This window comes from Dicentrarchus labrax, unplaced genomic scaffold (genome assembly GCF_905237075.1).
Source record: "Dicentrarchus labrax unplaced genomic scaffold, dlabrax2021, whole genome shotgun sequence".
In the NCBI taxonomy this organism is placed as follows: Eukaryota; Metazoa; Chordata; class Actinopteri; family Moronidae; genus Dicentrarchus; species Dicentrarchus labrax.
In genome coordinates this window covers 6490929-6517987 of record NW_026136703.1, presented here as the reverse complement: position 1 = coordinate 6517987, position 27059 = coordinate 6490929, and the positions used below count along the sequence as shown (strand labels likewise).

Sequence of the window (27059 nt, the reverse complement as noted above, 5' to 3'; positions counted from 1 at the left end):
ATATGTCACCTGTTTATGCCTGTGCACATAACAGTGTGTGTGTGTGTGTGTACAAAATGATATGCTTCACAAGTTCTTTAGCACAACAACAATGTATTTTTGTTCACTGTTGAACATACTGTTGTCACTGTAAGTGTGTTGCGGGGTGGTTTTGTTCACTGTCTGTAATCTCTCTTTGGAGAGGGGTGTGTACTGGAGTGGTTGTGTCTGGGGTGGGAACCAGCTCCAAAATAAAGATCACGTGTTGGTTTTGGACTGACGAGAAACATCGCCCCTTCGTGGAGTACGGCAGTATGGCAAAAATAACAGCACTTCAGGACTAAACCACTTACTTGACAACGAGGTGACGCAATCACAGATTACCAAAAATCTTATCTTCCCAGTATCACTAAGCCTTAATATAGTTGAATAAATAAAAGCATACATTTACCAGACACAGATACCGGCACATGTACCGTTACATACATATGTTTAATATTTGTGAGGATTGTTTTGTTCCCCGTGCATTGAAAAGCAGTGGTGCGGTCCAATAGTATTGAAGGCGAAGCTGAAAAACGGTTTGTTTTCACCGAGAGGAAGAAGCGTTGCTGATAATCGACACCGCTGCACCAGGTTTTAAAAACGGTTGTAACATTTATTTTATATCTGCTTGGTTTTCTGACAGCTGCTTTCTTAGCTCGCCATGGCTCTGTGCGGGGGTGTTGGAGCCATGGCTTTACCCAGCGAGCTTATCGTCCACATATTCTCCTTTCTGTCCGACCGAGACAAGCTCCGGGCCTCGGCCGTGTGTTCACGATGGAGGGAGTGTCTCTTCTACCCCGCGCTGTGGACCGAGCTTAAACTGCGAATAGGTGGTGGTTGTAACGGCGGCGGGTCCATTTCCGAGGGGACCCCGAAACTGGAGTTCCTCATGCGGAAGTTTGGTTCCTTCGTGCGGGAGCTGCAGCTTGAACTCGCACCGGTGGAAGGCTACCTTAGCCCTCTGAACAGCGACCCGTCCTCCACCAGGATGGACCAGCCTCCCGCTCCCGATAACGACCCGCAGCTCTCCGAGCGATGGAGAGACGCCATGGCCACCTACTTGGACCAGGTGTTGTGTGTTTTCACCAGCATCCGCAACAACAGGTAACGTTGACGTCTCTTGCTGGTTGTTTGTTTTTATTCAATTTCAGGGTTTGGCATGACACTCTCTCATTTTGTGTCATTTTATGAGTATTTAGTGCGTCGCAGTAAGCTAGCTGCTAGCTAGCTTAGTTAGCTATAAACAAACCATGACATTAGGAGTTACGTAATCGGGTCATGTATTTGCAGTGGAGTTAGTGGCTAACGTTATCTTTAAATTCCTGAAGATGTTGTTGATGTCACAGTATTTTACGGCTTAGCTTTACAAATACAGTAGTTAAATATGATGTATGCTTCAGGGTCAGTGCCAAGTCAAACGCTCGTCTGCGTTTCTTTTGTTGCCAGTTCTATTTTCTATGTTACATTGGGGTCTTCATACCAATACATACAATGCAGCACTGGTGGTGGCTAGAGAAGGCTTTGTTGGCTGTGACTTGCTGATATCAGCACTGACACGCACATATACAGTGTATGTGTATATGCATTTAGCTCTGGTATGTCGATGCGTAATGTAGGATATAATCCAATATTTGCTGCATACGTAAACAATCTTGCCACTTGGCTCATTCCTGCTATGGTAGTTACTATTCTGTGTAAAACTTTACTGTGAATGTTAAGATCCCTGAATCCAACTTCTGTCATACCTTCTCCCACATTCTCCATTATTCTCTACAGTCCTTTGTGGTGTGGAAATAGCACCCCATCCAAAGCTGAGCAGTTCATGTCTTAGTTCTGCTGAGGGGGCTGAAAGCTTTTCTGTTGTCTGACTCCTTCTCATTGCCTACTTTTTGTGCTGTACAGTAATTCTAACATGGTTTTGTTTAGCAGTGTATTCACACTAGAAAGGTGACTGAATTAGGTACACACAGACATTATGCATACTGAATTTGCTTAATTTGTGAATGTGTTGGTGGATAATATTGGAAGCTACCGCCATCTCAGGATGTGGAAATTAACCAAGATTACAGTGCATTTCTAGTCAGTACAAGAGAGGTATGTTTATTTCTTGTCTACTAAACATGTCATGTAGATAAGTATTAGATACATCATGTAGAGTAGCACATTGTAGTATGAAACCAGAATTCAGCTCTTAAGTAAAATGTGCATTTCTGCAGGCCTGGTTCAGTGTCTTATTTCCAGACTACCAGAAGCAAACTAGCAATGATATGTTTACTGGGCAAGTGAGTATTTTATCATTATGTCATAATAAGATATGACATACTCAGCTGTTATTTTATTGCTAGTCACCATTTCTATCAATTCAAACCAGTTGACCTCTGACAAATGCCAGCTGCCATGTCAAACTTTTACTCTCATGTTATCAGGTGACGAAAAGTCAGTTTTTCGATAAGTTAACATTAATCTAACTCCACTGTTATTCTCATTATATTGAACATGTACCAGACATGTTCAATATAACGAGAATAGATAACTCATTGTTCCTTTATTAGGTTGTTTGCGCACTAAGTAGCTGCACATGAGACTGCTGGTGGTTTCACTGCAGAGGAATTTTGTGAAGCTTAGCTTTCAGCTGATTTACAGGAAGTGGGCTGCATGAAACATAACGTACACAGTACCTTGTAGATAGGCATATGTCATATGTGGCTGCACATCTCACGTGTGGTTGATAATCCTTTCCCACAACTTACATTGGTAATCTTCCAAACTTCAGTGTCAAAACAGATCTGTTTTGACTGGGTGCATTGTGACCTCTGCTTACATTGACTGCCTTTTTAAAATAATCAACTTTTGGCATATAGTCTGCTGCTTGATTGTTGCCAGCTACCAAATGGGAACCAGGATATAAAGCAGTGCAGCAAAGCAAGATAGGGTAGCCATAATTCTGTCATGATAGGAGGCAACCCAGCAATATACAGATCTAGGCCTAGATTAGATGGCACAAAATGGCTACAGAGGTAACCCCCCCCCCTCGGAGTTCCTTGGATTGAAGATGTCAAAACTCTCCCCTCAGTCTAGCTACTGTTGCTTCTGTTGAGTGAATTAATGCTCAAGAAGAACCAGATACACTACTTGCAGCATGACTTTAACAAATGTTGACAGAGCAAACAGATGACAACGAAACCATCCTTTTGAGGTTATTGCTATATGACTAGGTTGAAGGCACAACTTTAGCTTTTTTAATTTGAATGTTCCATTCAAACCTGTTGACAACACAGGACAAAAGCAACCCATTTGTTTTCATTTTCATTTGTATTTTGAATATATTGCTTACATGGTAACTGTCTAAGCAGTAACCCGTTGGTCAGCTCAAAGGAGAGCGCTCAGCTCACAGAAATATAAAAATTGCTGAGTTGACTTGTTAGCATAGATTAATCTAGTATATAATACTTCTTGTTTGTTTTCTGTGTTTCTAACATTCTCTCTTTTTCATTCTCTAGAAACCTGCAGAAGCTGAGTCTGTATGGAGACACCTGTATTCTCCAACAGGAGGGACTATTGGACAGCTCCAACCTGCACCAAATTCACCAAGGAGACAAAAAGATCAATGAGTAAGCCTAAGCATGACAACATTTTCTGTCGACAGTCAGAAATGCTTAGATTCAGTATTCGTTTCTGTGCATAGAGCGGCTACTTGCATTGTATATACAACATACTCTATACAAGACTAAAACAAGGCATTATATTGGTAATTTATTTATCTGAGTATGAATGGACAAAACAACATTTATTGTCTTTTTGATATTCTGTGGATGCTTGTGTGGGAGAGGATTATTTACAAAATGGCACTGTTGGCACCTTTGTTTGGAACTGGAGACAGTATGTATTGTTGTTTTTGGTGTTTCAGAATACTAATTAATTTACAAAATGGGTAGATGTTCATAAAACAGTTTGGCACACAGCCTCTCCAGCATCATCACACCACAGCATGCAACTTGCTCACATCAAACACTCCCGCTATGTGACCAGCCTTCTGTCAACAGACTGGTAAAATGCAGCCTAGACTGCTAAGGTGCAGGAGGATCACAGACTTTGGAGAGGGACTGTGATGACTCAGGATTAGAAATGATTATTTATATTGGCCCTAATAGAACATTTTAAGAATCTATGGTCAAATCTGAAATTATTCTCATGCCAGCACTCCACAATTTGAGAAAATCTTCCCTGTGGATCTCATTAGCGTTATCTCAGCATGGGCTTGGAGACATTAGGCTTTGTTAAGTCTAACGTTACTTCCTTGGTGTTGCATTATGTATATGTCTACATATACAGTATGTGGGTGTCAGGGTACTCAATTTCAGACCCATTTCTACGTACACAATCCATTGACTGTTCAGAACAGTATACAAATCATTGCCAATTTGGATGGCCTTTCATTTTGGTATCACAGTACTTCTCATTCATAGCAACGAGTGTGGGTTAGTTCTGCAACTCAGCGGTAGTGAGGTGGGTGGCATCACATGAAAATGTGATGTCAATTCATACCTTTTATGTTTTACTTTATGGTCTGGAGGATTTGGCACAATCTAGATTATGTTGGACTGTTTTTATGAACCTCAAATTAGCCAAATAATGCCAAATATATGTGTACATTCTTATTCAAAAGCATAAAATATTTTCCTTGGCGTAGTGTTTTTCGGTTACATATCTTTCTCTTTGCACAAATGTATACGCTGGTCTTTATCCTATTTTTCTTTGTTCACATGAAATTTGAAATTAATTTGATTTGAACTGGCACAAACAGCTCTCTCTGTGTCTTAAATTTGACTTGCAGGAAGTTGTAGTCAAGCTGGTAAAGTGAATTGAAGCTAATTCTCCTCAACCCTTTTTTCATTATCCTTCCCCTGTGCTCTCTGCAGAATCCAGCAGTTGTTCATGGAGTTGTTGTCCAACAGCAGGCAGCTGAGGTGGTTGTCTTGTAGCTTCATGCTGGGTCTGGTGACTCCCTGCTCATTAGCCTGCCTGTCAAATCCTTCCGCTGAGACCTTGCAGCACCTCAGTTTACTGGACCACCAGCTGGGTATGTGTGGGTGGAATCTGTTTGTATAGAACATTTACAATGCAGTTAAAAAACCAAGCATTATATTAGTTTAAATCCATGACACATCTTCTGAATTTTCTTCAGGTCCCCTCATCTCACCGTCAGAGATGGATCGTCTATCTAATCTTCATTCTCTGGCTCTGGATTTCTCTGACTTGACATCTGAGCTTTGTGGTCTGCTGGCATCTCCACGCCGAACTCCACTGCATCGCCTCTCCCTGCTGCTCAATGGCGCCGCCCTGGAGTTTAAACCATTAGAAGGAACAGCTACAGAGGATGATTGGAAGGCTCTGGTAATGCAGCATCTTTGTCTCTCTGGCCCCCAGCCAGCTCTAATTGATTCAATGATGTCAGTGTTGGTTGAAATGTCCTATGCCAATGAACCAACAGTTACATCCACTTTTTGGTAAGTACAAGTCTCCATGTGTACGTCAGTCAAGTTTACCTGCTCCTCCCCAGGTTCGTGTGAGTGCCAACCTGCGAGTGTACATCATGGCCCTGGAGGTCGACAGCTCCGAGCTCCTCCGGGTCCTAAAGCCGAGCCTTCCTCTGGAGCGCCTCCACCTCGATAGTTACAGCACACTGGTGTCCGACGCCACATTGGAACTCATCTCTCAGCAGTACAACAAAACGCTGACTCACTTCCTGCTCCTGAGGGATGACCCCGACTTCCCTGACCTCAGTGTGAATCGAAACGAAGACCCGTTGGTCCTCTTGGCATGGAGATGTACTCAGCTGGCTGTATTGGTGATACATGGTGAGTTGATGTTGATATTATGATGGCAAACACAAGCTGTTGTTGTGGTAGTGAAGCATAGTGTAAACATTGGTTTAGGCTTGATTGGTGTGATCTGAACTGCTTTAAACTGTTATCTCAAAAGAAGCTTTGGTATCTTGAGATATTTTGAGATAACAAGATAATCAAACCTTTCTCAAGGTTATTTCCTCTTCTTACTTATAATGTTTATCAGAGATCAGGAGTCCAATGCCAGCATGCTTGGATGGCATATTATAGATGTAGCATTGGTTCAACATAATGGACAATGCATGGAGGATGGCATGCGGTGTGGCGGTTAATATTCATTTTCATACTGACCAAAATGCACAGAGTACCAAGTGTGTGTGAAAAGGTGGACTTTGCAGGGTGCTGCCAGGAAATGAATAGCTTACATCTCAGATGTACATTCTGGTAACAGCTCTTTTCAGGTTGATTAGAAATCCTCCCCGTTAGTCATGGCAGTGATATTGAATGCTGAAATCTGTAATCTAATTAACCAGACACTCATTTTTGAGTTCTTCATAATTTTCCCATGATCTTGAGAAAACAAAAGTCGTTTTCTCATAAATTATCTCGTTATTTCAAGAATTTCTGGAGATAAAAATATCAGTTAAATTGTGATCTTGAGATAACGGCATTAAAAACATAATTGCAAGCATGGCCATTCTCAACCACGTGTTTTTTCTTATATTCATTTTATTGTCATATATTATGTCATGTTTTGTACCCAATAAGTAGAAAGCTGTATATTCATTATTTATCCTTAATATCGGCAAGATTATTCCAACCTCCCTGAACACATCTCTCGCTCTAGGTTACACTGTATGGTCCCATAACTTGGTGGCCATCTCTCGTCTGCGAGGCTCCAGTCTTCGCGTGCTTACCGTCTCTGAGGAGAGCATCGACTTCGATCCGGACCAGTCGGTGTGCATGGAAGGGGATCCGGTCCATAACCTGGTCAAGGAGGTTTCACTGGGCCTTGGCCGTGTCTGGCACCCCTGCCTGGATTCCAGCCTGGTATTGTCCGAACCCACCCAGCACTTCCACCGCGAGCTGAACACCTTCAGCATGGGCATGTAGTCATGGATGGCAAATCCAACTCAACACAGCTTAAACTGTGTCAAGACCAGGCCAGACCAACCAAGTTTGAGTCAACTCAGACCTCTGTACCAGGCCAAAAGCAGAGTTAAGTGAAAAACTGGATCTTAAAACAATCTATGAATTACATTTATGTGTAGTGATGTGAGCTGATTGTTTTTATTTTACTTTTATTTTTTGCATTTCTTTCACAGGGATTTTAGCACACAATCAAGGCCTACCATTTTCCAAATGATTCCCTGTTTTCTAGCATTGCCTCTTGATTATCTAGTTAGCCAGTGACTTGGAAAAACCAATTCAGTCTTTGATATTTTAAATACTTTTTCAAATTAATACTATCCAATTAAAACTGGATATTCTAATTAAAATGTGATATTCATTCAGTTTGAAGTCATACCAATCTGTGATCTCTGACCACAGACAAGACTTGAGTCATGCCCATTTTTAATTTGTCTGCTAAAACAGGTCATTCTGCTGCTTCTAATGCCCTCTGGTCTGGCATGGCCCAGTCTGGTCTGGTCTTGATCAACAAGTATTCAGAGCTCGATGTCTCTCCTTCACCATAATAACCTCCAGAACCTCTGTATGATGTAACTTTCATTTGTTTTTTTGTTTTTTTGTTTTTTTTATTTGACTGCTTTTCATCTCTCCCCGCTCTGTGTATAACCTTGTTTTCCTGTGTGGTGGTTCCCTTGCCTGTATAGGCTTTGTGTGTATTTAAATACAGATATATTATTATCCTGCTCAATGCTAGAACAGGACAGGCAGGCGGGTTGAGTGATGGACCAGTGGGATTTAGGGGGGGATGTGTGTTCCGACAAAAGCCACTGGCTTTAGTTGTGAAAGTATTTCTCTTTTCTTTCCTTTTTTTTTTATCCTTAGCTCTGTGTCCGTCTGTCTGTCTGTTCTACTCACACACTAGCAAAAGTTAGGAGTTTGTAAACTAACCGATCAGTCACTTCTTCGGTAACACAACCTTAAATGCTTCTGCTGTTGCTCTACTCTGAAAGAGCCCTGTGTTCACTTGTCCACTAGTTTAAGAGCCTTGCCAGCAGGGTGGGAATCTCAACTGTAATGTGGCTGACTGTGGCAGGTGCTCATCAGATTTAATGCAGCCATGTCAGTGCTATGGCACAGATGTATGACCATTGTGAAGTGAATGACTTTTCAAAGCTAAATGGTTTTGTTAAGGATTTTGAGCACCTTACTGATAGTGTTACGGAAAATATTGTTACGTGTGCAGCCAACACACTTCCCACCCCGCTCACTTGTCGACTTCTCAGTAAACCTCACTAGTCGATGAAATCGGGAGCCTCGTCTTCCGACTTACATTCAGAGCCAAACTAAAAGATTCAGCCCGTCACAATACAACGCCCCCCTACTCTGTTAAGTTTTGATCGGTAATGAGCTAGTTGTAAATCTTTTGCGTCTTTTTCTATATTCAGGCTGAATATAGCTGCCTTTGCTCTCCTCTCATCTAGAGGTCAAAACTGTCTGTCTAGTATAACTGGTTCCAGAGCCCTTTTTGTATGGAAATGTCAAGTCATCAAGTCAAAGACAAGAACAGGAGTGCGTCATAATATGAAGGGCTCTGAGATTTAAAATCTTCAGATAGTTGCACATTATTCTAAAGAGAAAATAGGTTTTCATTTCACAATACCCGTGTGTATATAATATATATCTGCGTTTTGAGAAATCTGTGACTACTTCCAAGTTCATGGTAAGGCCATGCAAAAACACCAGTATTCTGTAGGCACAGCTTCCTAAGGTCATGCCAGCAATTTTGTAGGCGGGAACTAGTTTTTCTCAATGGTGGTCTTGTTTCGGAGTTAAACTTTTCACGATAAAGAACAGGGAAAAGAAAAAGGATGTACTGAATTTAACTTGACTCTCATTCTGTCATTCTCTTGGCCAGTCGGGTTTTTGTTTTATATTGAAGGCTTACTGTATAGCTATATTTGCCACAGAAAATGGGCAGAATCATATCTTGCCACAACAGCCACAGCTGCTGACTAAATGAGTTTGGACATTGTAGGTTCCACTGATGGCCAAGGCTGGTTATTTTTTTCCAAGAAGTGGCACCTACAGCACAACAAGGTTTTGGGTCATGTGGCGTATTTCTGTGGCAAACATTTTTCTCTCGTCAGTCTCAGGTAGGCTTTTAACATCACTATGACCAGGACAGTGATGGTGATGATGTCGAGTAGGGTGTGTGAAACAATCAGTTAGTGTGAGATATTGTCCTTCTTTTTTTTAGTTCCTCTTGAGTCACAGTTGCCTTGGAAACAGCCCCATGTTTCCTGGATACAGTTGTTGTTGTTGTTGTTGTTCTTGTTGTGGTTATTGTTGTTATTAATGATGTTGTTTATCTTGCCATCTGATAAACCCTTGCTCCAATTTGGTTGGGGGGTCAGCAAACCTAATCATACATTTGTTTTCAAAGATTAAGGTTGATAAAGACTAAAGAATGGCAAAACCAATCTGCTCATTGCACATGTTTAATATCTCCATGTTGTGGGGGACAGAGAGTGGCTGTGGAGTGGGAGAAAATCCATGCTGTCAATAGAGGACCTGCTGGGCCCAATTAATGTCTGAACTGAATGTAGTCTGGGGTGAAATTTCTGTCTGGCACAGTGGATCTTCTGTCTGGATGTGCAACTGGCTTTCATTAACTAGGGTGAAGGCTTTACTTTGATCGAATCCTAGTCATAGTCCGATTCTAATGTTTGAATATTACTACGGAATTGCCTTTGCCCTAATAAATGAAATAAATGTTATTCAGGCTCTGTGGAAGTACAAGCATGCCATGTTCTGGGCTCAAGCCAAGCATGACCAAATATCTTGTGCTCCACGAAAACCTAGTCCTGTGTATGACCTAGGCCAAGTATGGTTACATCTGAGGCCCCAGTGTTGTGACTGATGTGATATACTGGTATCTTTTATTATGGCATTTCCTGAGCTGAGTTGGGATTTTACCAGGAAAATCAAAGTTAGGTTGTGCTGTAGAACACCTATCTTTTGTAAGTAAATACTGTCAACTAGCCATTGTTTGGAATGACACCCTCCCAAATGGCTCCAGCTCAGTTACTGTTGTGCACGCCATGGCACTTTAGAGGTCACAGCAATGACATTGCAGACTGAATGACCATATCAAGGTCTGTAGTTTACAACTTGACCTGTGATTTTTCCATGGACTGATATGGAACCAGAGTTATACAGCGTGCCAGCACTTTGCTTGGTTCTGAATGAATAGGTCCTAGTGGTGGGCCTGTTGTTACCAAATGTTTGCTCATCTGTTAAGGGACCTTGATGGTTTAGCCATGATAATCTCTCTAGTAGTCCTTGGTCCATATCTCAGGATAAATGCACCCTGGTACCAAGAGTTTCTGTTAAAGGCTGCCTGTGGCTGTATATAGTGCTGTACACTCAAACACTCAGAGGGGTTAGCAATACCAACGTAACACATTCAGACCAAAATATGTTGGTTTTTATCTCATCTTCCTCCTCCTCTCCTCAATGTTTCCTCTCATCTTTTTTTTTTTTTTTTTTTCTTAGAGCTCAACTCTGCTCCTTTTATGTGAGAGATTTAATCTGTTATAAATGTGTACTGTGTATAGGCATCACCTGATACAGAGGGGAGAACCACAGCAGCCTACAGTAGAATGTAATTTCAACCTAGGTCATCTGAACTGAGCAAATGGATTTTTTTTTTTACAAACAACTGATTTTAAAAAGCTAATTTTACCCACTATGTGTGCTTCCTCCTCAATTTCCTGTCTACTCAAGTCCCCACATGTTATTGGCTCCACACTAGAAGGCAGATCTCACTGTTTGGGCAGTCCAGCTTGGCCCTTGTGGATCTTTTCTGACTAGAATAAAAAGAGAGGCTGTGGGTTTTCCCAGACTATGGTCAGCTAGAGCAGAATAAAAAAAAAAGTAATTCAGCTATAATATTCCCATTTGGAAAATGTATTTAAGTGCTGTTCTAATCATGAATTCCACTTGCATACAGTCAAAAAGGTCTTCCAGTAAGGAGGCCCCAGGACAAATGATCAAATTATCAAAAGTGACGATTTATGATATAGAAATATTTTGACAACATTTAGGAGACAAAAGTGCAGAGAGAAAGAGGAAAGATGATGTAGACGGTATGCATGAGAGCAAGAAGGCATTGCAAAACAATGTCTTCTTTATTCTGTTGGTTTTTGTTTCTTCACCAAAACATGCTAGTATTTTAGTGTTGTCCTAGCAAGGAGAGAAGAGGTGAGACAAAGTTCTGCCAGTAAGGCAATGCTGACAGGCAAATTACTTGCACTCCAATAGAGTTTGACAAAACATGGTCACAGTACAGCATAGCATTTACTACTGTCAGTGGGAAAATGACATATTCCTGATCCCTTTGTATCATCACCAGTAGTAAACTATTGAGCCATCTTGTGCCTGAAAGCTTCTGGAGTCTTACTGATTTTCAAACCTCTGCTCTCCCTAAGTTATCAGCTTTGTGTTGTCTGTAGTTGTTGCTATGATTCTTAGATAACTCTTTAGGGAAGCAGCATTAGAAGCTACAGTAGCTAGGGTTTCAGCACAGGCATGTTTTCATTTCTCTTGGAGTGTGCCTGTATTATATGTTTTCATGTAATCTTTAAAAAGTGTATCCAGTAGAAATGTGTGATTACGATGTTCTGAATGTGTGTGGGAACAAGTTGTCAGCAGTGCAGCCAGCATATGTTTTCAGCATGTGTGTGCGCGTTTGTGTGTGTATTTAAAGGGGGGGGACCTCGTGTTCAACAGTGTAGTCTTATCACTTCTACTGCAGCAGGAAACAGGAACAGAAATCGTTCGTTCTCAGGGTACAATCAGAGGGAAAGTTACAATAGCTCAGGCCTCTAGCTCACTCTTATGGGTATTAGGAGTCACTGGATCTGTTCTCCTCCCTTGATGTGTTTCAAGCTGCCAAAGACCACAGTGGAACAAACTTAACCCAGACACAAGTCTATCTGAAGTGCCCATGTACACACACACTGGCAGGAGGCTGGTCCAGTATTCTTCTCTACTCTTCACCTCCTTCTAGTACTTTCTATCCTGGCATCCATTTCTTTCTTCCCCCTTAGTCCCACTCCACTCTTGATTTCTTCCACTGAACTCTTGACTACTACCACTCCGTGTGTGTGAGTCCAAACTCTGCCCTTGTTATACTATGGACCATACTGTGCTGGACCAGGTAAAGTGTCGTTCTGTGGTTGGCATGAAAAGAGACCAAAGCAAACCTTTTATGCAAAGGTTTAGCCAATGTAGTGTTAGTGGCTGCACCCTATGTTCGGAAACGTAGGATTTTACACTAGCTGTATAGAATGTGTGTTACAGAAGGCACAGTTCTATCCAACAAGCAGCATCGGTGCACAACTTGTACAATGTGGCCAAATTCCTCGTTGTGAAAGGCATTCAAGGTCTACACTGCATGTTGCTGAGTCATCATACAGCAAAACAAGGCCTTTCTAGTCCAGTGCAGTGTACTTCTATAGTGCGACAGAGGCTTAAGCAGAGAAGTCTGGAGTTGGACCATGTCAACAATATTTGCTCACCACCATGTTCTTCCCTCTTTCTCTTTTTTTTTCCCCTCCATCAACTGTTTCACTGTGAGAAGTGAGTGAATGTAAAACTAAAGGCGAGGAGGACGCAGAGTTCGGTTTAATATCAAAACACGTCAGGGACTAAACACTCCCTCAGATGCTTCCAGAAGCTACTTTCTGACAGAATGTAGCTTCCCAGCTGGGACAAAGGCCAATGTGCCTGATCTGAAACGTTGGCAAGCCCATGGCCAAGGTCAAGTTTGATGAGAAGTGTTTAGTCCCGGGCTTTTTGGAGCTGTAAAGTGATTCGCTGCTAGAGATCTGCTAGGAACAGGTCATTCCATATGGGAGGTCTCTCAGGCCATCTCACTAGCAAACAGTTTACTACGTGACTAAGTGTCTGCATGGAAATTAGACTATATAAATATATACTCTATTTTTTTTTACTTGTGTCTGTTTTTCGAAGGGATCAGGGGTAGTATTGACCAGTCACACCAGATTACCAGCTGGTCTGAGCAGAGTAGAGGTGTGATACCATTTACAACTGGTGTGTCGCTCTTTCAGAGGTGGACCGTATTTCTAACATGTGTTTTTGCAAGGCCAAGCTTTGCTTTCACTTGATGCACCAGCATCCTGAGGCCATTTTGGGGCCTTTTGTGTCCGGTACACTAAAGGTCACATGTGAAAGCAACTTACACTGACTGTGCTAAAATGTAAAGAGTAGTTACTCTGTCCATGAAATGAGTTGGTATCACCCACTGAATCAGTCTGCCAGGTTAAAGAACATCAGAGTATAGTGAGAGGAAGTCAGTCTGCATATTTAATACACACAGTACATGTTTGCTTTGGATACACAGGGGCACATGGACTTATTTATACACCATATGCAGACAGAGGTTTGTGTATGACTATACTGTGTATACACAGAGAGACTGATTGACACACAGCTAGCAGAGCCTTACTTTTAATGAGCTTTGCCATTACATGACAGCTTTGAAGGCTCTAGAGGGGAGATGGGGTGTCAGTTATTCAGAAGACCATTACCCGCGGTTACTGTACATTGATGTGGTTGCAGCCAGTTCGATCTGCCCTATTGACCTGTTTATGTTTTTTTTGTTTTTTTCCCCCTGTGCTCTTTATATGCATTCATATAGAAATCCTGGAAGATAACAGGGCCCCTGTGGCCTAATTGAATCCACAGAGCTGGCCTCTCATGTAGTCCATCTGAGACAGTTTGCTTTGACAGCTTATTAAAAGTGTTGTGATCGCAGAACTTTATATATATATATATATATATATATATATATATATATATATATATATATATATATATATATATATATATATATATAAAAAAGGATCTGGATACGTCTGTCCTACCAGGCCCATATATAAAGAGTTGGGTTTGACACTTTTTTGCTAATACTTAATAGCCAATACTAATACCACTGACATGGACAGAAATGTGAGCGTGTGTTATTTTAGTACCAAAGCAGCAGACTGTGTCCGATCTGCATCAGTCTAAACACAGGCTCAGAGCCACAGGCAGACACACATCACACATGACCAGTTTCATTTCCACTTCGATTATTGCTCAGACTCAGTGCCAGCTTGAGAGTTTATAATGTTGGCTCTCTGGGTGTTTTTGGAAAGTATACTCAAACTAGCTGTAGGAAAGAGGTAGTAAGATGGTTCTGGGACTAAAACCTTCCCTAAAGCAGATTTGGGGAAGGTGTCCTGTTTCTGAAGGGATTAAAAGACAGGGTTTCACAATGTGAGAATTCAAACACTTCCTATTTGTTGTTTGATTTCTTTTTTTTTTTTGTCTAAATGCTATGACCATAGACTACTATCAGTACATGCAAGACTCTGAATGAGCTCACCTAAGGCTGGACTCATGCAGGAATGTAAAGAATCTGATTAACATCCTATTATATGTTTCTGTTACTTGGAGAAAAACACTGGATGTGCATTGCACTGGTATAAAATCAGTCCTGTGTAACAGATATAGATAGATGTGTATAAGGCTTGACATAATCTGGGTGATGGGGAGGTTCACACAGAGCATGGCCATTAGCAGTTAGCCACACTGAGAGCCTTAGAGGAAGATTGGATTCTCTAGTTCTAAATCTGTTTTCCAGCCAGCTAATGATGATGATCCCAGCATAACAGTCTTATTAAGGGTATTATCATGTACTTGCCACACTGAATTTCTAGAGAAGAAACAACAAAATGGCACTGATAGCATAACCTGGCCAAACTCTGTCAGTAGCTCTGGTGCGTACCCTAGAGGTTGGTGTGTAGTGCCTGGCTATATCAAGGAACTGATAGATATTCATGCTCAGTGTCAGCCAACTATCTTCATTTAGATCTCAGCGACTGTGGCTCTGATGTTTCTGGCTGCTAAACAAAGTCTTTCTTGTCAAGTCTGGAGAGCCAAAGCTCCTAGTTAGCCAGGCAGGCAGGCCTGCTGCCCAGTCCAGCCTCACAACTATGCAAGAGGAATGCATATAATCCACACTCTTCTCAATTTTTTTCCTGTTTTTATATTTTCTTTTTCTTTTTCTCACTGTCATGCAGTAGAAATGAAGACGTAAACTAATAAGAACTTGCAATGACAATACTTGGCCTTATGATGATTTATGAAATCTTATCATTTTAGTTTTAAGATCTTTTGATTCTGGTCAGCCAGCCCAGCGACAGCAGCGGTGACGGCGGGCTCACTCTTGGTCTCTGTGAGACTGGCTAGATGGCCCCTAGTTTTATCGTGGTACGAATGTTGTGCATTTGTTTAAAATCAGGACAGTTTGCAATAACAGCAGTCTTACTAGTGGCCACAAAGGGGCACAAGCAGTGCTGACAGCGCCCGGCTGCGTCTTTAGAAAACCATAGAGGAAGAAATATAAACTATATAAATAGATATATAAACTCTCACAGTGCATATTTGTATAGGTATCAACAATGCATTACCGTGTTATACTCTTATGCAACACATGTCCGGGTTCAATTTATGAACATGAAGTATATTATGAAATCACACAGACTTTGTAAATCAGAAGCTATGTTGTTGTGTGTTTTTCGCGAAAATGGTTTTACCATCCTCAATGTTGAATATTCTGAGCGTTACGTTCCTGTGTGATTGTGTTTGTTAAAGTGAGCACATAGCAGTGGGTTTTACCTTCTTCCTGTAAGCAGGTAACCAGACAGGACCCAAAACACAGCTGGACTACATTTCAAATAACATGGTGCCTATTTTAAACAAAAACTTTCAAATCTGATCTGTACACAGTTTTACAAACACCTGACTGTAGTCTTTAACTAAAATGTATCTGCATGACTCAGACAGAGCTGTATGGCTTCAAACACACCTAAGCTGGTTTATCAACAGCATGGTTTTAGACTTGCCCTAACCAGCAACAAAAGGTTCCAGCGCAAAAACAGCCCCCTATTGTCCATATATAAGAGCAGTTTAGTTGAGGACTTGACTTTAATGTATGTTTGTGAAACTGCTGTTGAGTAAATTTAAGACTGAAATCATTTCCAGCTGTTTTTTTGGTTTAGTCTGCCGGGAAAGAGTCCTCTCCTGCTGAGAGGACAGATTTTATCATAAAGAACAGTGTTGATCCATGGTTCTGTTGTGGAGTAAAGGGAGGATAGATTACAAACCTCCATGTAAAACCTCTTAACTGACAGATGGAGTACACTTGAGGGGTCAACCTGCCGAATGTTGAATTGAATTAATGTTGAATGAATGCTTCTCTTCTTTTAGTCAGTGAATAAAAGCATTAAAAACAGTTGTTTGCTTCCATTGTCTTATTGTGTCTTTACCTCCTGTTTTCAGCTTCAGCAGCATTCTGGGTAGACTGCGCTAAGACTCCCCACACCTCCTAGGGTTTAAAAGATGGTGTGTTGTTTAGAGGGTTAGTTAGCATTGGTTACAAGAAGCTGGTTATTGGAGTCTTCAGGTTTTAAAGTCTTCTTGCATCTTTCAGTTGGTCAGTGGATGGCTGATCATTAAGAGTTCCTACAGCTGAATAGATGGCTTCATTATTGATTCATCTGTCAATCATTTTCTCCATTAATCGATTAGTAGTTTGGTCCAGAAAATGGTGAAATGTTGCTCACTTTTTCCCAAAGCCCAAGGTGACATCCTCAAATGTCTTTTGTCCACAACCCGCAGATATTAGGTTTACTGTCATAGAGGACTTAAGAACCCAGAAAATATTCACATTAATGGACTAATCAGTGCAGCTCTACAGCTTAATGGTACCGAGATGTTGAACCACAGTGGAAGCCATCTACAGTTAAACCACCTCTCCAGTTGACTGCTGGTTACCTCAGTCATAGTACAAGCTCACTGGTGGAGGTGAAACAAAACCGGATGTACTGGCTGAGTGAGTCACAGACGGGTACTGCTCCAGGACTAGCTGACCAAAGGACCCAGTAGGAGTGGAGGTCTTCAGTTGCACATGACTAAAAAAGACCTTCATAGTCACCCAGCCAAGATAGATGTATTTGTCCATTTGCTCAAATAGTCTCCAATCAGTTTTTCTGCTTTATATATCTTTATATACTTTGTATATATGGTCACAGAAATGGACTCCATCCAAGGCAGGACAGTTGATGAGGAGGGAAACACTGATATGAGCTCCTCTCAGTGGACCAGGCACTCCAGAAAGACCCGCTAACACATCCCCACACTGCAGGGTTTTCCCTCTGGGTAGGAGGCGAGATGAAACAACTTACAAATGAGATTCAACCAATGTCACCGTGGCAACGCAACAATGGGAAATGGAGGGAAAATTATTGGTTACTGATGAGCAGAGAGAGAGGAGGTGAATGGAGGAGAAAGGGATACTGACAACAAACCTCCTTTTCCTCAGCTCACACTTTTTTTGATCAATAAAAATCAAAGATATGATACAATTATACGACATGTAATAAAAAACAGCCAGCTAGAGTACCTAACCACCCAAATGATCATACTGAGGGAGAAAAAAACCCACAGTCCACAGATAAGAATGATAATGATGCAGCCACACCTGAAATCCAGAAGAAGGGTGCAACTCTACTCGCTTACTTTAATAGGATCAGTTTTCCAGCTTTGCTTTGTCTAATGATGTATTTTATAAGTAGCCTTGATGCTATGAATATTTGCCCATAACCTTTGCCAACACTACAGAGGAAAATGCACACTGCTCATTTTAGTTGGTTTCAGCTTTGTTCAGAGCTCAGACAAAGAGCTCGTTCACGTCTGGATAATCAGAAGGTTACCCTGCTGGTGTTGTGCAACTAAGCTGAAACAATAACAGATATTTTTACCACGGAGGTGACAAACAATGCTTAATCATTCCCCAGAAGAATGTCGAATAATACCAAGACAACAGACAGGAGAAATTTTGATTTATTATTATTGTTTGTTATTATTATTTTGTTGCAGATGTTATTTTAAATACAAATATGTTTCCTGGTTGAATTCTATAAGATTGTGGTCATATTAGTGGCAATGTTTTGTCACAGTGTTTCTGGTAGATGTTTAAGTCACATCACTAAAAATACTAAATATTTCTGGAAAATAAAATGTAAGAAAGCATTTTTTTGTGATGACATATATACATAAAATGACACCAGAAGACTGTGTATGTTTCCCTTTAATGCTGACTGAATCATTGTGTGATAGACAGTATACCTCAAAATATAGGCTCAGTGTAAATACTGACTGCACATTGAACATGTATATTTACATACTGTACTCACAGGCACAGAATTCATCAAGTTCACAAATACAGCAGTGTAACACACACTGCCACAGTGCATTTATTATATACAATCAATGATTTGTGTTGTGATGCACTCTACACATACACATACACAGGCATATATATATATATATTAGATGTAAATGAAGCAGAGGGAAGTTGATGTTAACATCAGTGAAACAGCAGAAATCTACATGCAGATATATAAACCAGGAAATCAGCTGTGGTTTGATTGTTGGGTTGCTACTTTGAAATGCAAGAGCTGCAAGAGAACTCAAAGGGTTTTTATTTTCAATCTAAAAATCACAATTCAGAGCTGGTGTTCTCACCTCTGTGCGGTTTGTTCAAAACAGACAGGCAGGCACACAACACCTGGCTGCCAGAAGGGGAAAGAGTGCTTGTACCCTGTGACTCAGAATTAATTCAATAAAATAAAGAAAACACAGCAGAAACGCATGCTTTCCACTACTTCCATTTTGAGTGTATTTTGCAATTACCAGTTGTTAGTCAGATGCTTCTTGTGTTAAGAATCCTGTCTTATTATGTTAATGCTGGGTAAAAAAAAAAAAAAAAAAAAAAAAAGCTCATCATACTGCATGGAAGTTGTTGGTATCTATATTTAACACCATCCAGTTAAAGTCAATTTGAGTTGACTGACAGCTATAATACTAGTTATGGTAGTATCAGTCCTGGGGAGCAATTTGGGGTCCCCTAAAAAGAGTTCTATTTTGCATCAAAGCTTTCTTCCGTGCTCTTATGGAAATAGATGATAGGTTCTTTGTTTGTCTTAAGATGTTTTTCAGGAAATATTATGAAACAAACTGGCCTCTGTTTTTATGTGGGTGTGAAGATTAATGCAAGTAGCAACATGCGGCCACAGTACTTGCATGCCCTTGAAATAACATGTCACTTATTCCAGTCTTTGTCACTTTTATACAACATATTGTGATTATTTCCAGACAGCGATAATGTGGACAAACGTAAAAATCAAGAGAAATACACATTTTAGTGAGAAAATTGTGTCATTACAATCTGTATGCAAGCAATCACTTGCACGATCAAAACTGAGCAGCAGGTGGCGGTAATGCACCTCATGTCGGGTGGCGGTAAACCCGAAGAAGAAAAAAAAAAAAAAAAAGCGAGGAACAGTAGAAGAAGAAGAGAAACACATGATTCGCGCTAACCTGAAGCAAGATGGCGGTGGTAGTGCGGAGCTTGCAAGACCAGCTCGAGAAAGCCAAGGAAAGCTTGAAAAATGTGGACGATAATATTCGCAAATTAACGGGACGTGATCCTAATGAATCAAGGTAAAAAAGCCCAAGTGGTTATTTCGCTCTCGGCCTATTTGTAGTGATAAGCGAACCAACTTGCTAGCATTCAAACGACTAGCCATATGTGGTAGCATGAGTCGGTTAGCTAGCTAGCTAGCAAACGTTACCGCCTCCATAGATAGTTTTGTGCTAGCTGAACATACAGACCCTTACCTATGTTCAGACTAATGTATTAGCATGCAAATAAATAAATAAATAAACAAACCCTGCATTAGTAATTACTCCTAACCTTGCAGTGAAATATACAACCTAGTAGGCCAACTGTCGCTGGGCCCTGTAGGCGTCGACCCGGTGTCGCCACAGACACATCTGTTCATTTATGGTACCAAACGCCTGGGTTTCGAACAAAGTTACCATGTCATTGTCGACAAAACAGTTTGAATGAGTTGCTTTGAAGCTGGTTTTGGTTTTGAGTTGACTCTTGCTGTGTTTACAGACCGGGTCAGATCCGTAGGCTCGGCGGCCCCATAGCAGGCCCCGGTGGAGGTAGAGGCAGAGGAATCAACCTGCTCAGGTAAAGCCGTGGTCTGGTTCCTTCATGCAACGACACTTATGTTCGCTCAGATGTTGACAAATCTGTAGTATTGGCTCGCAAGATTTTTATTGCACAGCTTCCCATCAACTACAGGTTGGAAGAGATATGACATTTGAAATGACTTTCCTGCTGCCATTTGTTCATTTTATATCCATTAATTCACAGTTTATGAATGAGGGTAAACTAAACATGTCCAAATCTAACAGTGTACAATCCAACTGCACCACAAACTACGAAATTGAATCATCCCCGCTCTAAAGCAGTTAGAGGACACTTGTTTAAACAATGACACATTTTAGTGCCTACATAAATCTTTTTTATAATTCTGCTGTATTTGGTTGTGAAAACAAAGTGTAATAAAAATGAGAAAATGCTACAGTACAGCTGGCAAAACATGCAGATGTCGATTTGTTCTTACTGACATAAAAATCTTTGTAAAGATCAGAGTTAATTGTTTTTAAATTGCTTGCTTACCTCCAACCACTGTCTCTGTGTCCTCTCCCAGGCGTAGTCTCTCAGACATTGGAAGCGGCGGCCCCCCTGCCAAGCAGAGGGACATCGAAGGAGCTCTGCTGAGGTGAACATTTTTTATATGCATGTGCGTCTAACCGCAACAAACACAGTTCCAAGATGGTAAAACATCTCGTGTAGATCGAAACAAACCTATAAAAAGTGATGCAATTTTACGGAAGTAATTTAAGTAATAAAAATAGTCTGTTCAAATTCTTTTGGCTTTTTTCATCTTCAGTGTATAATTGTGTTTAGCTCTTAGAATTAGTGCAATAAATAGACTTCAACTCAATTATCAGCAACAAAGTAACAATAATTAGTAATAATTGAGTTTAATGCTGATATTACGGTGCTTTCCATTTGTCTCGTGAACACGGAGCCCCAGTTGGAAAGTGTAAATCTTGCAGCTATCTCGCAACATTTCACTGAGACACACCCCCTTTTGGTTGTAATTTCAGCCGTCCAGCTCGGGGCTCCTCAGTGTATACAGAGTTAAACGAGGACGAACGTACAACCCGCAAAAAACAAAGATGGCAGCGCCCATATTGAGATGTATTTTCTTTGTATTTGTACTACGTTGGTCGTTTTACTGTCGATTTTAAATGCTCTTACACACTTGTTTACATTGCTGCTTTAGTCCGGTCACCAATTTATGCATTGCACGGTGTTGCTGTGCGTGCAATACAATGTAAAGTTTTGTTTTCGAGCTGGTTTGCTAAATAGGCTAATGTAGCTAACAATAACACTAGCTAGCCTGCCACTGCCCCTGGAGACCCCTGGAGGCCCCTGGTGGCCCCTGGTGGCTCGAGAAAAACGCCACAGCACTTGTTGAAATTGAAATAGCCAAAAATGGCAAAATATTATTGAAATGTAAAACTTGCAATAACGGAATTACTTGAAATGTTAGTGTTTCTGTACAAAAACATGTTATTATTTCACATTGAGCTTGTTTAGATGAGCCACAAACAATAACAAGACAGCTGCTGCACTTCTTTCCGACTCTTAATGCCCAAAGACAACTGGAACGCTATAAGTGGTACAAGCCAGGCAATTATGTCACGTTCTCGCGGCAGAGCAACTCGGGTGGGGAATTTGAGACAAATGGATTGCACCATTAGGAAATTCACCCAACTGCTTGATGAGATCCAAACAGTTTCACTTTAAAATAGCCCATAGACTGCCTCGGGCTGAACAACCATCAGGAAATATGATCACATTTATCTTCTGTTCTGTGGTTGTGTTTTGATGTTGTCTGTCAGTTATTTTTGGACTTTTTGAATTCTTCTTGTGTTCAGATCTCACCCCAGGAAATAATTGAATCCAGTGTTTCCTCTATGTTGATTTTGCCTTTTTAAATGATCCTGCCGACATAATGCACCCCCGTTGGCTGCCGCTCACATTGCAATTTAACAACCAGTAGAACTATTCAGCGGTTATTGGGGCTGTCCAGTTTAACTCCACATACTGTTGTGCTGATGTAGCTTATTGTCAAAACGTTCGCTTTCTTCCAAGTCGATTATTAAACTAACAGCTCCACCAAAAACGTCACCGTGGTGGGTCCGTTTTAATTGGACAACGTTCAACTTGTCAGTTCTCAGCTCAACGTCCTGATATCAAACATCTGGAAACCTTAAAACGGTAAATATATTTGTTTGTGTCGCAGCGAAGTGTCAGTTCTGTTTCATACGTAAAAACGTTTGCCGACGGGACGGGGGGGTTGTTCGGACAGGCCTGCCCCCACTGCTAAAAAAAAAAATCTTAGAGGAAACACTGGAATCACTTAATTTCTTTGGACCATCATGAGAGCAGCTGTTGCTTTGTTTGCACTGATTAGCACTGAATCGTCTGTCACTTACGAGCATCTTATCTTTTTGTTTATGCGTCTCCAGGCTGGCGGGGGACCAGAGGGCCAGGAGAGACGCGCGTCACGACAGCGACGCTGAGGATGATGACGATGTCAAAAAGGTAAGAATAAAGAGTTTAGTTCGTCTGAGAAGTGTTGTTGTGCACAGTGCAGCCTGTGGAGTAGTTAAAGCATTGTTTGACCATGGAAAAGAGCTTGTTTCTGATTGGTTGGCAAGTGCATGGACTTCTCACTTGGCATTCATTTTGTCTAAGTTCACCTCGTCCTGCATTATTGCCCTATTTTGCAAGTATTTCTAAGTATTTTGCTTCCTATTGTTTGTTTAAATTAGACCCCTCTCTATTTGGCATCCTGTGAAATTTGTTTTCAAATAGGTTGACTAAAAACACATCAAATTCCTGTCAGAAATAGATAATCATCATTAACTGTCACATTTTAAATGTCGATTCTTTGAAGCTAAGACAAGAAGTGTTTTAAAAGACAAACAGCCCTAACAAATAGTTTTTCTCTTGTGTTTTCCTCTTCCCTCAGCCGGCGTTGCAGTCGTCTGTAGTAGCTACCTCCAAAGAGAGAACACGCCGAGACCTCATTCAAGATCAAACCATGGATGAGAAGGGCAAACAGAGGTAGGCCAACATAAGCTATGAGCCCGCTGTCCTTACATTCAAAGCGGGCTGTCATGAGCTTTAAAATCACATTTGTTCCACAATGACAGAAAATACGGAACGGCCAAAAAAAAGTTCACAAATCACAGGTGTGTAATGGTGGGTTTGTTTTTTCTTGGTCAGGAATCGGCGTATGTTCGGCCTGCTGATGGGGACCCTGCAGAAATTCAAACAGGAGTCAAACGTCTCTACAGAGAAGGTGAGGAAATCTGTCCAATCTATTAGGGAACTGAGCTGACTGCCATTGAGGAGGGCAGACAAAACAAATAAACACACTTCCATTGTAGTAAAGATACATAGCTGATGTCATCCAACAGGACAAAGACAATAAAATTCAACTGAAGTATCTTAATCCAGTTATGCTTTCACTGAGTTACTGAATTAGATGATGTTTGTGAACTACTGAAACCACACTGATGAGGTCCAACTTAATATTAGTGCTCTGATTTTAGAAATGAAGAGTAATGGATGTAAGCAGGGCCGTAGTGGGAATCCCTGTGCTACAAAACTGCTTTTTATTTTTATTGTATTATCTGTTATTTAAAGTAACATTGAGGAAATTTGTGAGTTCCGTTTAGTTCACAATAGCATCCACAAAAATATTTCAAGACCAACTGCTGACACATTAACTTGCTTTTGCACAGTTGTTTCCCCATTAACTCTTTCACTCCTTCATCTCATCTGTCCATCTTCTGATTTTGCCCCCCCCCCACAGCAAAAGCGACGTACAGAGATCGAGCAGAAGCTCGAGGTTCAGGCTGAGACTGAGAGAAAGAAGGTGGAAAATGAAAAGAGGGAGCTGTTTGAAGAGAGGAGAGCCAAACAGACTGAGCTGAGACTACTGGAACAGAAAGTGGAATTGGCTCAGCTGGTAAGAAAATACGTAACACCATTTTGGGCCAATAGAAACAAGAGCTATATATGGTGCAACTCATGTTTTGTTGTGATTGTATATTTAAAATATTTGTACTTTGCCAGAATAATTCATTTTGTTTAACCTTTTCTTTCCTCCATTAACAGCAAGAGGAGTGGACCAGCCACAATAAGCGTCTGATAAAGTACATTCGTACCAAGACCAAGCCTCACATTTTCTACCTGCCTGGAAAAATGTGCTCCGCCACACAGAAACTCCTCGAAGACTCCACCAAGAAACTAAATGGTCAGTAGGTTTCATGCTTTAAGAGATTAGGTTTCTTGTCTTTTTGACACCTTGATGATGTTGATGGTATCCACTCTGACAGGGGAAACGGTTTGGGTGTGTAACCTTTTTGTGGATGTTTTTTGGACAGCGGTGTTTGAGGAGAGGTGCGAGGCTTTTGCTGAACACCTCAGCAAGATGGAGTCCCGCCCCCGGCGACAGCCAAACCGCGACCAGGACGGCAACACGGCAGCAACAGGGACGGACCACTCGGCGGAGGGTAAGCCCGCAGGTCAGGTAGTAAGGGTGACAGGTAACAAGGGGGATGCAGAGATGGAGGAAGAGGAGGAGGAAGATGAGGAGGAAGAGGAGAGGGAAAAGGAGGGGGATAGGAAGGTGGCAGGGAAAGACGAGGGGGAGGAAGGGGAGAAGGAAGTGTTGAAGAAGGTGGTGGAGGAAGAGGAGGAGGTGATGGACCTGACTGAGCAGGGCAGTGAGGAAAAGAAGGTAGGAGGGGAGGGGGTTAAAGACAGAGAGGACAGGGCAGAGAAGGGAGAGAAGGAGGCCAGTCCAGAGTCAGAGGAGATGGAGGCAGAGGGTGGGCCGGAGCAGAAGGACAGGAGTAAGGGAGAGGGGGGAGAAACAGACAGTAAAGAGGGCCCCACAGACCTCCAGATAGAGAAGACCCCGGACATCAAGTCTGAACCAACCGTAACCAGCCAAGAAGCGCCAAACACCAGTGAGCCCCAGCTCAGTCTCAGCGCAGGGCAACCAGCAGTTAAGTCCTTTGGGCTTCTGGGGTTGGAGAAGATCGTTGGGTCTCAAACAGCCCCCACAGAGCCTAGGCAGGAGGTCTCCATCCCTGGCCTCGAGGTCCAGGACCCAGCAGCCGAGAATCAGGCTGTGGAAGGGAAACCAGGGGATGAAGCACCCCAAAAACTACCTGATTCCCAGGAGGCCCCCAGCACCACCCCTGCACCCTCTAAGGAGGAAGAGGACGGCCGGAAAGGGAGGAAGAAGGACAAGGAGCCAAGGAAGGGCCGCAGTCACAGTAACAGCTCCTCCTCTTCCTCCTCCGGCTCCTCCTCCAGCGGAAGCTCCTCCTCTTCCTCCGGATCCAGCCGCTCCTCTTCGTCATCGTCGTCCTCTTCCTCCTCGTCCAACAGCAGCAGCCGAAGTCGCAGTCGGGACAGTGGCAAGCGCAAGAGGAGGCCGTCAGACAGGGGCAGGAAGAAGGGGGAAGAGAGAAGCCACCGTAAGAGAGGAGGAAGTAGCGGAGGAGGGAGGGACTCGAAGGGATCGAAGGAGAGGAGGAAGAGGAGGAACGAGGAAGGGAGGGGCAGGTCGTCCAGGAGCGATAGGGAGCATAAAGATAGAGACAGGAAGGACAAGAGACGCTAATCTGGTTCTTATTCAACACGGGAAAACACTGAGGGGAAATAAATAAACAAACAAACAAACTTTATGACATGAGAGACAAAAGTTTTTAAACATAGCATTTTCCCTTACAGCGCCACAAAGGCCTGTTGAAGTTTTAACATAGGAGTGTACGGATTTATAAGTCAATGTCAAAACTGTAATGAAGCGGTGGATGACTTCCAATTTTCCTCAGTTTTCTCTTTAGTTGGGTGGGAAAAAGAAACTGGACTTGAGTTGTGCATCTGACGGGGCAACTCCCTTAAACTGTCTCTAATTAGACCGCTTACTAAAAGATTTGAGACATGTCATTTTAAATCCAACAGATTTCTCTCCGCCCGTCATTGGAGTTTTAAAAAGGGTCTGTGTGGCACTATGAAACGCTGGTGTTGAATGTTTCTTTACACGTTTTCATCCCAATCATAATGCCATAGGCTGGGGTATCGATGGTTATGGTAGCAGTAACCATTAAAAGTACAGTAGTTGTGTTTTCAAGTTGATGTGACAACACTGTTGATCCTTTTATTTCCAATATATGATCAATGTTGAGGCCCTTGTATCTTCATCTCGTGGGTACATGTGTGATTTGCTGAAATTCTGGTTTTTGAAACTGTTTTTCCATTTTTTTTGTACCAACTGATAAACTGCTTCAAATTAAAGGTGAGGTATTAGTGGAAATGTGTGCGGTGTGATCCTTTTTTTTTTTTTTTTTTTTTTCAACCATATTTGGGCTGAAACTGGTATTTTTATTATCAACTAATCAGATTGGAATTTGGTCTGTAAATTGCCAAAATGAAAGAGTTTAAGGTGACATTTTCAGATGTCTTTTGTCTGACCAACAGTCCCCAAAATCTGTTAGCATTAGTTTATAATCTGGTTTAACAGTGCTGTAGATGGACAATTTGTAAATCATGTTTTAAAAGCTGGAGCGTGGCAGCAATTGACACAGCAATTAGGATGGTTGACATGATGAGTAATTTCAGCTCTATTATGTCTCCATTTCAAGGTCGGGTGCATTAGACTGGGTAGAACAGCACATCTTATACTGAAGGCTGTAAAAACTGTAGAATTGACTATGTATTTACAGCCCTCAGTAGGGTATAGCAATATCATTCTATTTTTAATCCACATTCACTTCTCATTTTGCAAATATGGAAAAATAATACTGATATTGGTAAACTGATCTGAGGTGTGGCTGGCTCCTGGCAGCCATGCCAAGTTTCAACCTTAAAATATGGCTTTTGACAGGTCTTAAAAATTGATATTTAACATC

At 41.6% G+C, this 27059-nt stretch overlaps 2 protein-coding genes across 2 annotated transcripts; both read left to right on the top strand.

Moving 5' to 3' along the window:
* Positions 1 to 563: 563 nt before the first annotated feature.
* LOC127361540 (F-box only protein 33) lies at positions 564 to 16362 on the top strand. The gene is made up of 6 exons (XM_051396239.1): positions 564 to 1125; positions 3522 to 3632; positions 4941 to 5101; positions 5207 to 5415; positions 5582 to 5879; positions 6715 to 16362. The coding sequence occupies exons 1-6, from the start codon at positions 683 to 685 to the stop codon at positions 6978 to 6980; spliced, it is 1488 nt and encodes a 495-aa protein (XP_051252199.1). The 5' UTR covers positions 564 to 682; the 3' UTR covers positions 6981 to 16362.
* A 3113-nt stretch (positions 16363 to 19475) lies between these two features.
* On the top strand, positions 19476 to 26464 carry pnn (pinin, desmosome associated protein). Its single transcript, XM_051396238.1, has 9 exons — positions 19476 to 19634; positions 20095 to 20172; positions 20699 to 20770; positions 22593 to 22668; positions 23099 to 23193; positions 23356 to 23431; positions 23948 to 24103; positions 24253 to 24391; positions 24522 to 26464. The coding sequence occupies exons 1-9, from the start codon at positions 19522 to 19524 to the stop codon at positions 25769 to 25771; spliced, it is 2055 nt and encodes a 684-aa protein (XP_051252198.1). The 5' UTR covers positions 19476 to 19521; the 3' UTR covers positions 25772 to 26464.
* The last annotated feature ends 595 nt before the right edge of the window (positions 26465 to 27059 follow it).